At 44.3% G+C, this 13,759-nt stretch overlaps 1 protein-coding gene across 1 annotated transcript in view; it reads left to right on the plus strand.

Moving 5' to 3' along the window:
- The window catches only part of SV2C (synaptic vesicle glycoprotein 2C), a 196,281-nt gene that overhangs the window by 102,431 nt on the left and 80,091 nt on the right, over window positions 1-13,759 (plus strand). The window contains exon 4 of the mRNA XM_031446878.2: window positions 1,354-1,505. Coding sequence (XP_031302738.2) covers window positions 1,354-1,505 — 152 coding nt within the window. The remainder of the gene's footprint in view (window positions 1-1,353; window positions 1,506-13,759) is intronic.

Here is a 13,759-nt window from a genome sequence, read left to right on the forward strand (position 1 = left end):
AGCAGAAGGTAACTACCGCATCTCTATAAACTGGGGCAAACTCGTGAAACGGTGCCGTGCTGCGACCTACGAGTAGATGCAGTGACGTTGTTCATTTGGTGCATCTAGTTTGCTACAAATACGGCCTTTCTCTTAACTGCATTTGCTAAAGTCACTGCCAGTACTTCTTTATCATATCAAAGGCTCTAAGGAAATCAGTTATTGCTAAATGGAGAAGTATATGCGTTGCTCCTTGACATCAAATTTACATGAAATGTCAATTGCAATTTTCCTTACAGAAATTGGGACATAAAGGAATCAGTACATATTTTAAAAACTGTTTCACTAGATGTTGTCTTTGCAACTCACTTCTATTGTTGCACATTTTTTAAAATGTATATTTTAAGAAATCACATATTGTTTGGGATGATAGTAATTTTCCCTCATACTACCTTACTTTCTTAGGCAGTGGCTCTTAAAACTGGGTGGTCAAGACAAATTTGAAATTCTGATGCGATCCATAGCCCATCTCCCTAGAATGAACAAAATTTGGATTCCACAGGCCATCATTTGAGAACCCTTAACCTGAATAGAGGTTACTGTTCATATCCTCTATCCAGAGATCAGTCAGTATTTCTTACAATCATCCTGCCTGGAAGGAAGCATTATAGTATTGGTATCCTAACCAACAGCTCTTTATCTGATTCTCCCAGTGCCTTTTCCACATGTACTCATTCAGCAGTATCTGCTGGATGGGGTGGGACCTGCGCAAGTCTGGGAAGCAACCCTGTTGGTCTTGTGTTTGTGAACACATCAGCCACATTGGGCTCCAGGACCAATGCTGTGGGGTAGGAAGTATAAGTTGCAGACAGCCCTCCAAAGTTCCCATGTCATGGACAGGGCATAATCATAGTATCTCTTTTTCAAAAATGTGTTAATTAAAATATTCCTAGATTATACCCAATATTACAATTTTTTATAAATATGTAGAGCATTTAACAAGGAACATAAAGTCCATGGAGATCTTAAGCAAAGCTCTATAAAGCACATGAGTAGGGCACTACTGCCACCGTTTGGTAACATAGCTTAATTGCAGGTTCAAGTGCAGTACATACATGTAAATTTTAAAATGATTTTATCTCTCAGTTAGTTGCTCTTCCTAGGATAAACTTTGTTTACAAAAAAAAAAAAAAAAACCAAACAAACCAACCTGGAGGCTCTAAGATTAAAGTTACTAAATGATAGAAAATACGTATTCCTTGATACACTGGGATAGAAGGCGAGCATGGGTGCCTAGAACTTGCTTTTGCTCTGTGCTTTGTGGTTCAGGCTGTACAGGCCCTGATTTCATGTATCCTCTGTACCTCTTGGCAGGATTGGAGGAGCCATTCCCACCGTGTTCTCCTACTTTGCGGAAGTGCTGGCCCGAGAGAAGCGGGGCGAGCATCTGAGCTGGCTATGCATGTTCTGGATGATCGGCGGCATCTACGCCTCCGCCATGGCCTGGGCCATCATCCCGCACTATGGTAAGAGGCTGGCCTCGCACCAGCCGCGCGGTCACCTTGTTTTATTTCAGCCTCCGTTCGCATCCCTTCCCTCTCTCATAAATGCTGATTTGAGAACAACACTGTCATCGTCTGTTTCTCCTTTTTGTAATGTCTAGGACCTTCTCCCGTACCGTCCCCCATACGGAGATTTGTGGAAGATAAGAGTGTGCCAGATCCTTGCCAGATACTGTTGCATTTTGCTGTTTTTAAAGCCATTGCTTTCATTTGTTTCCTTTGTGCTGTCAGCTCTGGGGTCTCCATGTAAGTGGAGGTCAGAGGATACGCAGATCATAAGCAGCATATAAGACAACATGACTTACAGTTGTTCTTGAAACCTTGAGTGAATTTAACTCATACGCATCAGGCACACACACGGGTGCCTTTAGTTGTCTGCTCTGGCTTAGTCCAAGGCTCAGCCCATGTCAGCCCCACTTGTTCTGGCAGCTCAGAACTGGGATGGGAGCAGGAAGAATCCTGACTTGTCATGGACCATCAGTTTGCAGAACTTAAGAGGTGACTCTACCGTCCTTGCTCTGCAGATCCCCTCAGTTTCTCCCAAGCACTTACTGTTCAGATACTTGAAGGTTTCATGTTCTGGGCAGTACTCGTCCTCTCAGAAGCTACAAGCTCCTACTTGCTTTACCCACAAACAATGAGATGCTGGGATTAGTTAACAGAATCTAGGAATTGAAGTCAATATAGAAGGAAGGTGGGGGTGTGTTCTGGTTATATTTGTGTATGTGTGTGTGTGTGTGTGTGTACACAAACAGGCTGAAGTTGGCAAAGTATGAATACTATATAAATTAAAACCACCATGACTTCAAAAACTCACTCTTTGTTCTAGCTAAAATCTGATCAATTTAAAAAATTAGATTTCAAAACTTCACTTTGCTCATTTTCTATCTTCCTGCTTTTTTCTTTTTAAAGAACAGAGCAACTTTTCATTATAAAGCATAGTTCTGTTAGAAAACAACTTTCGGTGAATTTAACTCATTGCTAAAATCAAAGACAAGGCAGACTGCAGCGTGCTGATGCATTGTGGTTTCTTTTACATGCTGAGCTACAAAATTCATGTTGTCACACTCTTTCTTTTAATAAACTTAAAAATTCCTATGCAAACCAAAATTGTATTTAACCACAACAACCAAAAAAAAAAAAAAAAAAAAAACCACAAGACATAAGAAATGGGCTACTGGACCTGAAGAGAACTTGTCTTTGCCAAACATTTGAGTGTGATGGGTTCCCCATGTTAGAATCTTTGGTCACTTCTGGGCTAGAGATGCCCTCCCTACAGGCAGTTACCTATATCCACCATGAGTCCTGTCTTCTGCCCAAATCCAAGGAATTGAAGGAGATTCTCCTCCTCTGTCTGGGACCTGAGGATCTCAGCCACCGTCAGAACCTTCCCCTGTATGGCGGCGTCTAACTGCTGCTCCATTCCACTCACTGTTCCGGGGGGAAAAGTCACTTAGCTGCCATGTAAGGAATTGCTTCTTGGAACTGTGTATCGGGAGACAAAAAGGAGATACAGGGTCTTGGCAGAGCCCAGCTGTACCCAGGACTGGCCCCCAGAGCCTCTGCGAGTCCGTAGGCAGCTTTTGTGCAACTTAAAATAAGGTACCTCTTCCAGGTGGTCACAGTTGCAGGTTCGCCCCCGGCCATCCCTTCCAGGTCCTCACACAGGGCAGACCCTGGCAGCTGTCCTGGGCAGCTGGGTTCCTTCTGAGGCTGCTGTGTTCTGTGTCTCAGCCTCTGGTGAAAGCACAGCTTCGTGGCTCCTGGCTTTATTACCATCCCCTCCCTGGTCCTCCCTTCCCATCATATCTCAGAATCTCCCGCAGGCCCCCCTTAACTCATAACTCAGGTTGGCCTCTGCGCATTTCCACCAGATCTGGACATGATTCCTTTTGTTTTTGTTTCCTCGGTCGGTATTCGGCTTCTCAGTCCCCTGCCTTTCTCATATCCCTGCCCTCGAACCACGAGGAACCCTGTGCAGGACACCAGGTTTTGTCTGTGGCCCTGCCCACCAACAGTCAGCGGCCAACCCACAAAATATTAGCATGATCTCTACCTTTGTTTTTCCCAAGCACATACAAGATATTCTTATTTATAGCAGAAAGAGCCACTGAAATCATATATAGCCGGAAAGAGAGAGTTTATGAATCATAAGCAATGGATGAAAAGTTATAAAGACAATCCAAGTGCAACAAAATTAAGTGTGTCTGGGGCTGACATTAATTTCTATCTCGAAGGAAGCAGTAATGACCAGGTTAAGAAATCAGTAACAGAAAATTAAAACCTTATGCCCATGCTTTCCTGAAGGCTTTCCATGGCCAGAAGCGTGACAAAAACAGCAAATTACTGCTGTCAGTCTGCCTGCATGTTAGAATCACAGGGGAGAGTTTTAAAATACCCATGCTGAGTTCATTGTTATACTCTTGCAACTTGAAGATTTTTAAAATTAAAGAGTTTAATTGAAAAAGTCTTGTGCTGACACTCCTGGGGGATGATGACATTCTGTTTGGTAGTCAGAAGGGGATGGGTTTCAGGAGTGTTTATGCATAAAAATTCCTTTAGCTGGGCGCTCAAGATTTGTGCATGTCACTGTGTGGAAGTTACACTTTTTCATAAGCACTTGCTAATAGGAGTTTACCACTTCCCCCACCCCCTGAACATAGCCATGCCTGGGTCCTACCCTAGGTCAGTTGAATCAGTTTCTCTGTGCTGTGGACTCAGCGCCAATCATTTTTAAAGCTCTCCAGTGGTTCTCATGTGCAGCCTGGATTGAGATGTGTCAGCTCTGTACTTCTCCCAGTGGGTGACCCCCGAAGCCCTGGGACTTCATCGTACAGATACAGGGCAGCTGTGAACGGGAGCAAAGCACAAACCTGACCTGCACGGCTGACTTACTCGGTCAGTGTGTGAGTTTCAGTATTACTGGTTTCAACTAGGCTAAAGGGCTTTTCTGTTCATCCAGTTCAGAATCACACTTAAAAAGTAACGTGGCCATCTAAATATCTCTTCTTTCCAATGACACATCTTTTTTACTTGACTTAAACTAGATGAAGAGTTAAAAGTCCGTCCACTTGCCCTACAGCCCCTAAAAAAATGAGAAGCTCTCTCTTTTCCCTCTGAAATTTTGCAGGGTATAAAGGATGCCACAGCCCACAGAAACAGTAGGAGCATGCAGGTCCTTGCCTCCCCATCCTCTTTCGTTCAGGAAACCTCTGAGCTCTGCCTCCTATACAGTGTATTGAATTTTCACCCAGCAGGGAAGGAATTCAGGGCTTAATAAAGTGGCTCAGAGCCAGTTACTGGCCCTTCTCACACTGATAGTAGGATTTTCTCTGGAGGGAAGGAATCAATAATTGGCACCCACATGGCAAGAAGGTAAAGGGATAAATGATCCATATAGTTGTGGGGAAAGCAAGTGCTCTTGTGTGTTTCTGGGCATCACCTTTCTGCATTTGTAGCTGCGCAGCCAGTGCCCAAAGCCTGAGCCTGACACCATGAGACCTGAATTCTGGCTCCAGACAGTCTTCTGATGCAAAATAGACCTTGCACCGGTCACTGAGGATATTGAAAAGAAACCTGGAAGGATTAGGAAGTTAGATACAATTTCCAGAAAAGGTGTTTGGATTGCTGCAGGGGCTGGCGAATGAAGACGTGGACTGTGCCAGGAGTTCCTGATGGACCTTGGATGCACCTGGCCTGCCTGCCTGCCTGCCCACACCAGCATCCAGGAGCAATGTGCTTTAATTTCACATTACTGCTCTTGGGGCTGAACCCTTCCCTGGAGACAGATGGTCAGCAACATCTGAAGGTTCCCACTCCAACAAGACCTTAGGAAGCAGATGTCACCAGACCAGGCACCGTCCCTCGCCATCACCTCCTTTGTGACCAGATCCTTCTAGCCAGGAGCTTCTGGACTGTTTCTCAACCCTGTGGCAAACAGCAGTCCCCCCAAAGCGAGGGAGGGCAGGAGAGAAGCCCACCCAGAACACGCCCTTGCCTCAAAGCTCAGGTGCCTGCAGCACCTGAGAGCAGGTGTTTGAAAGTGTGCTTCCTCTTGACCCCACACCTCTTCTCAAGCCTGTGACTTCTGACCCAGCGTGGAGACTCGCTTCCAGTTCACAAAAGAACAAGCACAGTGTCTGGGAACAGATGGCACAGCTGCAAAGGTTGACCTTCAGCCTTTCTCCCCTCCCCCACACCCTCTTTTAATCAGGACACTTCCGAGTTTAATGGAAGCCACAGTGCCTTAAGGGGAAACTGCGACCGGGAGCTGAATCACAGGCACTTTCCTCCTTGGCTGAGAGCTTTCATTTAGCCCCAGGCTTTGGCACTGCTGCCAGATTACAGTGCTCTCTGCTCCATTAAACCCTCTGTCGTCATTTTCTTTTAAATTCTTCCGTGCTTCAGATGAGGTGTTGCCCTGTGCACGACAGTGTGCAGCGGGGAGGTTCAGTTAGCCACGTGGGAAGGCTCTTGGTGCAGCACAAATGCCTCAGCTCTTAAAGCCCGCAGCACACGGGGCCAGGCTCAGCGTTAGAGCAGCCCTACCACCTCCATCTCCCACCCTTCGCTGCAGACCTCTCCGGGCCAAGCTGGAGGTGCCCATGAAACCCGAGCCCATCCCATCCCCATCTCTCTCCAGCAACAGTGTGATGTCTGGGCTTAAAAACAGACATTTGCCCCAGGCTGTCCGAATTATCAGATGTCTTCTACTTCCTTTAGTTACAAGATGTGCGAAGCTAATGCATTTCTTCTCCCTGATGGTGAAACTGGGATGAAGGGAGGAGGGGATGGTAAGATAGCTGTCTGGTGGAAGAAGGAAACAGGGAAGACTATGTACATTTTGCTCACAAGAAGGAAGACACTGTGGCCAAGGCAGGAGGCGCCAGTGATGGCTGACTGTGAGTCTCAGCCCTACTGCTTCTGGGTGCGTGAGCTTTCTCGAGCTTTTCAGGACCGTTCCTCTCCCCCAGCTGCATTTCCTACGTCAGCATTTGGGATTTAATGTAATGATCATGTTAGAGCTCCTAGTTCATAATTAGTGCTCAAAACTGGGAGCTGTTTTTGCTTTCAGGTTCGTATCCCTCGTGGGATGCCAGGACTCTGTCAGGGCAGCCCAGTGTGAGCTCAGCTACAGAAAAAGAGGTAGAATGAGCTAAAATGCGTAAAATGCGTAACCCTCACCTAGAGGGTGAGGTCAGAGGAATCAGAGAAATGAAAAACAGGGAAAAAAAAAAAAGATAGTAAGAGAGAATCAAGGAAAAAATAATATCATAAAACCTTGATTACTTGCAACCCAGTGAATCAGAGTCTTCCATTCACTTATTTGTTGGATGAATTAATAATCAAATGGCACATCCTATATAAAGTCCCATTTTAAAAGCCATGGTGCCTCTCCCTAGATAGAAAGAACAGGAGTCTGATGGCCCTAACCTGCTGGCATACATCACCAGCTGACCTGCAGGTTACATGGACATCCCCAGAGCCAAGCTCGGTGTCAGCAGCAAGCTGTCCCACAGTCTGGACACGGGCAGTCAGTGGAGTGGTTAATGGCATGGGCTTAGATATGACAGGCCCTGTTCCAAGCCAGCTCTGCCATTCTCTAGCTTTGTCACCTTTGAAACAGTTACTTAGGCTCTCTGGCCCTCAGTTTCCTCATCTATAAAATGGGCATAATACCCATAACAGGTTGCTGTACTAAAGGACTATACACATAAAGCAGTTATTCAGCTCAGTGCCTGACACGAGTATTCATTATGTATAGTCTTCTTTCCACAGGTGGGACTAAGTTGAGGTTGGGGGAAGGAAGAAGGAACTATAATATTAAAAAGATTTTACTCACCTTTTCCTAACTATGTTTTCTTAACTGTTCACTTATCATTTGAAGGTGTTGGAGATGGCTAAAAGGGGGAAAGGCACAGGCATGGAACTTGTAAGGCATGCCACAGGGTTCTGTGCCCTCTCCAGGACGGCGGGGGAGGGGTGCTGAAATGAGAGCTGGGGCCCACGCACCAGCCCAGCCAGGACAGGCAGGCAGGCACCAGGCGGCCCCAACTGTGCTGGCCAGCTTTGCCATACTTCACTGAATGTCACAGGCCCTGATGATTTTGTGCTCAGGTGTCTGAGTAAGACATTGCAAAGGGAATCACTTTGGTACCTCAGTGTACACCAATATGATTTCTTAATTTGTCCATTTGAGGCTCAATCCATCTTTCATTTTAACAAAATGACCCTTGGGCTCAGATTTCCTCCACTCCATGGCTCGGTTTTCCCATGTAGTCATAAAATACATCAGCCAAAAAATAATAATAGTAATGATAAAGTCTTTAAGGGCTTCAGAAATGGATGTGTGATCAAAAAGGCATTATCATAGTGTAAGTGGCCATTTCTTGTAGTGAGTGTGTTTTGTTGTTCATGGTACCCAGAAGCAAGTATTTCAGAAGTCTTGAATTCTTAAATTTAGCCACAAGCCAGCTGTCCCACCCCCAGCCCTCCCGTCTCTCTCCTCATCCTAGGTGCATCACCTGGGGAAAACATGTTTATCAGCTTGGGTGCAAATAGCCCCTCCACCCCCAACACACCTGCCCACTGCCACTGACCCAAAAGACGTGTCTACTTCCTTGAGTGTCTACTTCCTTGACGGATCGAGAGTTCTGCACGGTTCTGGGAAGTGCTTTTTGACATTCTCACGCTGACCTTTGTGGTCCGTATAGTGAACTCAGAGGTCCTGCTTCTCCTATTGTGCATCAAGCCTGTCACCATGGGGCTAAAGTCTTAACACTTCCAGGAAAGGAAGGCGTATCAGTTATCTGTTGAGACCCTTCTATGTCCAAGTCATTGTACCAGGCACATTATTTTTGTCAGCTTTCATAATAAAAATAACTATCTTACTAGGAAAATTCGGTTATTGCCAGAGGAATTGCAATTGGGGAAATGCAAACTCTGGCAGACCACTGGCAAATCCAGAGGACAAAGGAGGGGAGTATTTTTATGGACAGAAGAGGGGAGTTGGGAGGGGCTGTTCCAAAGGAAAGTTTATTGGAAGAAAGTGAGAGTTCAGGGTGATGATGGCTTCTTATTGGTTGAGCTGTGGCCCTTCTCATTGGCTGGGCTGTTGCTAGGCGAGGAAAATCTTCCCTCTGGATAGTAAAGTAGGCTTCTTCCTGTTTGGTGATACAAGGTACCCTTCTTCCTTGTATTACCAAAAAGGAAGGGGCGTGCAAATGGAGGCAAGCGCAAGCAAATGATGGGAAGTGATAATGTGTGAGAGCTCCCTTTACATGCCTTCCTGACTCTAATTTTAGTTGAGGTTTTCCTTACTAACTTTCACATCTTACACACATGATCTTGGAAGTGGAGAAATGGGCTTTAAATATATGGCAGTTTTCCTGCTTGTGAAGATGTGAAGAACTGAGGCTTCTGTGCTGCTAAGGCTGCTGGATGACACAGCAGAGCTGGGGTTTGCCATCTATCCATCAGGTAGTCAGGTGAAGCCTACAGACCTCCTTTCAGAATAATGCTTTTAAATGCAAAAAATGAAATAAATAGGATAAATGAAACCAGTTGTTTCAAAATACAGTTATCACTCCGTATTAGCATAGTAAGTCACACCACCTATTGACAGGTCTAGTAGCTACCATAATTTTGAAGTAGGGGTGAGCCTAGAAGCTGGAAATCAATGAATGCTTTCTTCTGAATCCTAGGAAACCAGTAGACCCTAGGTTCTTCCCAGAATCTCACCTTCCATTTCTTTACCATCTGTATGAGTTAAGATTAGGATTGACTGGATAGAAAAGAAAAAAAAAAAAAACAGGCATAAATAAGATAGAAATTTGTTTTCTGTCACATAAAAGAAGCCTGGATGGAGGCAGTCTGGGGTGGAGATGGTAGCTCCATGGTCATCATCAGAGGTCCCAATTCCTTTTATCTCACAGTCCACCATTCTTAGCACATTCGAACCAGGAGGGCCACAATCTTGGCAGCACAAACCAGGAAGGGTGAAAAAGGTTGTGTCTGTACTCCCATGAGGAATCTCCCTGGAAGTCCCACACAAATCTGCTCAAATCTCATTGGCCAGAACATCAGCACATGACCTCACCTGGCTGCAAGAACATCTTGGAAATGGATAGCATCTCCTATTCCAAACAGCAGGAATACAATTCAGGATAGAGTGGATACTGCAGGACAACTAGCCATCTCCACTGCATCATTTCACTCTTCCTCTGGAAAATCTTGGAAGGATATTCATGGATTTTATAACCTGAAGTTTAAATCTGGCCCTTTTATATTAGTTTTTGGATGCAGGTAATAGAAAGCAACTCCAGCTAACTTAACCAGAGCAGAAGTTTATTGAAAGGCCAGTGAGTAGCTCATAGAATGGTTGGGAAAGCTGGAGAATGGAGCTTAGAAAAGAGCAGGAACCAAGGGAATCCCTTCCTCTAGTGGTTGGCAGGGCCGTCAGCAAACTCAAAATTCGAGCACTTGGACCTAAAGAGAACACTTACAATCTAAGAAAAATTAGCTCAAAGTACACAGCTTCAGCTTCCGGTGCACCAGGGAGCTTTGGTATTGGTTTGATTATTCTTCAAAAGTCACGGGAGGGAGGTGTTTTCTTTGCAAGATGCAATCTTTAGTGGTACCACCTGCTGTTAGTAAATCGTAATTACCAACATGTGACAGACAAGGTATCCCAGGCCCTCACTCAGGTAAGGTGCTTGGCACACATGTAATGTTTGTCAGGAGGAGAATCTGGGGCCATATGAAGGTGGGTATAGTTTGGTCTAGTGTGTAGCCTTTATTTAAAATTTTAATCCTGTTTTTTTATTGAAGTATAGTTGATTTACAATGTTGTGTTAGTTTCTGGTGTGCAGCATAGTGATTATATATATATATATATATATATATATATATATATATAAATATAATCTTTATCATTATAGGTTTTTACAAGATACTGAATATAGTTTCCTGTGTTAAACAGTAGGACCTTGTTGTTTATCTGTTTTATATATAGTAGCATATATCTGCAAATCCCAAACTTTTAATTTATCCTTCCCCCTCGCCCCAGCCTTCCTCCCCTGGTAACCTTAAATATGTTTTCTATGTATGTGAATCTGTTTCTGTTTTGTAAATAAGTTGATTTGGGCCATTTTTTTTTAAGAGTCCACATATAAGTGATATCATATGTATTTTTCTTCCTCTATCTGACTTCACTTAGCATGATAATCTCTAGGTCTAGTGTGTGGCCTTTAAATGTTGGTTACCAGAAAATGTAGGTACAAGGCTCTAGAGAGCTGTGGACAGGTGAGTCTTGTGCAGCTGTCAGCCGAGGGAGGCTGATGTGGGGTTCTAGGAGGTGAGCGGCCCAAACGAAAAAATGCACGAGGAGTTGCCATACTGCTGGACAGACTTCAACCGGAGACACCATGGGGTTAACAACACTTTATTGCCACAGGGAGGTGCACCCTATGATGCACCTGTCCTGCTTTTATCTGTTTTCTGTCAGCACATGCGCAGTCTGAGTTTCTTTGTTCATCAGGCTTACAGAACATCTCTAGCACATGCGTACTTCTATTTTCTTTGTTCTAAATCTTATATAATTGACGCATGCGTGGATCAATTATTTACCGCATACTACAAACATGCTCTGATCGTGGCCTTGGGTCCCACGGCTATAACTCATCTCAATGCTCCGATCGTGGCCTTGGGTCCCACGGCCTTAACTCATCTCAACACCAGCTCACAGCAGCATTTCAGCGATCCAGACTCCCCCAGTCCTTAGATCACAGGTGACCAGACCCCTGCGTCCTCCCCAAAGCAAACGTGAATCCCAGCCTGACTAGCAGACTGTGTCTTCCACAAATCCTGGAAAACCTGATATCCAGTAGAGATAGTGGTGCCTATATGTACAACAAATAAAAACAGAAAAATTGGTTTCATTTACTATAGATAGTTCCTCCTCCAAGAGCTGTTGATGTTAAGGTTTGTCTTGAAAAGGAATAGTGAATACATTCTATAGTATAAAAATTAGCTTAAAAAATTAATAGCAATACCAAATGCTGGTGAGGATTAAGAGGCACTGTATGTCTCATGTATTGCTGGTGGGAACACAAAATAGTGTCACCACTCTGGAAAATGATTTGGTGGTTTCTTATTTAAAAAAAAAAAAAAAAAAGACATACCTAACATACAACCTACAGTTGCACTCCTGAGCATTCATCCCAGAGAAATGAAGATTTATGTCCACACAGAAACTTGTATGTGGTTCTTAATAACACTTTTATCTGTAATAGCCCCAAACCGGAAATAACTAAAATGTCTGCCATAGAATTCTACTCAGCAATAAAAGGAAATGAACGTTCGATACAACAGCTTGTATAGACCTCAAGGGCACTTTACTGAGTGAAAAAGCCCATCTCAAGAGGTATACAGATAGAACATTCTGGAAACGACAGAGATAGCAATAGAGAGCAGATTGATGGCTGGCGGGGGTTCGGGGTGGAGGAGAAGAGAAGCAAGGGTGACTATGGTGGAGTTGCCCCCAGAGACCACTGTGTTGGTGGAACAGTGCCTGGATTGCAGGTGGTTACAGTAAATCCACACGTGATAAAATGACAAAGGACTAAACACACACATTGCACCCCTGTCATTTTCCTGCTCTGGGTGGTGTACTGCAGTTATGTAAGACCTCATCATTTCTAAGCACTGAGGATCTCGGCACCTGGGATCTCTCTGTACTATCTTTGCAACTTCTTGTGACTCTATTTCAAAATAAAAAGCAGAAAACAAAATTAGTACTACTTTTTTGAAGGGCATTTTCACATATATCTTCCTGATTCTAATAATCTTGGGCACAAAAGCAACAGTAAGTGTTATTCCCATTTTTGGAATGGAGAGCCTGTTGCATAGAAACATGGTCATTTCCCAAAGTCATGCAGAAAATGGAAGATTGGAGATTAGAACCAGTCTTCTGATTCTCATTTCTTCAAAATGTTCTCCAGACGTGACAAAGCTCTGAAGCATTCTCAAGGAGCAACCCAGAGGGTTATTTGGAATTGTGTTTAAGGTCTCTGCAGCGTGCATATGTGGCCCATATGGCAACCATCCATCCCCACATCTATCCAAGTGATGGTGTCACCACCTCCCCTTGCCAATCATTCTAAAGCCCTAAGCCTCCATTATTTGCCATAAGAAAAACCAATCACACTCAGAGTTCTGTTATTTTAAAAATTATCTTACTGAAAATGTCATAGAGACAGAAGAGGTTTTTACACCACATACCTTTTATCCTACAACTTCATAAATCCTCATTTGACCTTCATGTTTCCTGCAAAGGCTACATTATGTCTTCTCTCCCTCCCTCCGCACACAGCATTCGACTTCACTGGCTTCTGTCTCCCTCCTCCAGGAATCTAACTGCGTTGCCCACCCCACTCTCTCTTCTTAAGCAGAGGAATCCAGCTCTGCCCAGCTTCCAGCTCCAGGCTTGGATGCTTTACCAGTGTTGCTCTGCTCAGGCTGCCATGAGAAAATACCATTGATAAGTACAGAAATTTTCTCAGAGTCTGAAAGCTGGGAAGTCCAAGATCAAGGTGCCAGTTGATTCAGTTTCTAGTTGAGGACTCTCTTCCTGGCTGTCTTCTTGCTGTGTTCTCACATGGAAGAGAGAGAGGAGGATCTCTCTGTCTTCCTCTTCTTATATCCAACTGGAGCCCTACCCTTACGACCTCCTGTAACCTCAGTTATGCCCTAAAGGCCCTGTCTCCAGATCCAGTCACACTAGGGGCGAGGGCTGTAACATGCATTTGGGGGAGACAGTTCAGTTCATAGTGGTACCCATTGTGGTCTTAGCAAAAAAAGGGCCTTCCAGCTACCAAAAGCACCCTCCCCTTGAAGGCATTGGATTTTTTTTTCTTATTTTTTTTTTATTAATTACCTACCACAAAACTTAACTGTGGAACACTGATCTTTTTTCTCTAAAATAAGATCTTAATGATAGCCTTATGGCTCCGTAAGAATTCCACCCCCCCCCACTTCTCTGCAGGTTTCTATATTCTGAACCAGACAAAATGTATGCATGTGTGTGTGTCTTTGAAAAGAGCTGTCCTGAAAATACCCTTACTGGGCTCAATTTGCTATTATCCTAATTAGGTCTTTTATCCAAGGCTTTCAATTAGCACCATTACCAAGTCTTGGTAACTAACTGCTGTGCTTCTAAA

This window comes from Camelus dromedarius, chromosome 3 (assembly GCF_036321535.1).
Source record: "Camelus dromedarius isolate mCamDro1 chromosome 3, mCamDro1.pat, whole genome shotgun sequence".
Lineage (NCBI taxonomy): Eukaryota > Metazoa > Chordata > Mammalia > Artiodactyla > Camelidae > Camelus > Camelus dromedarius.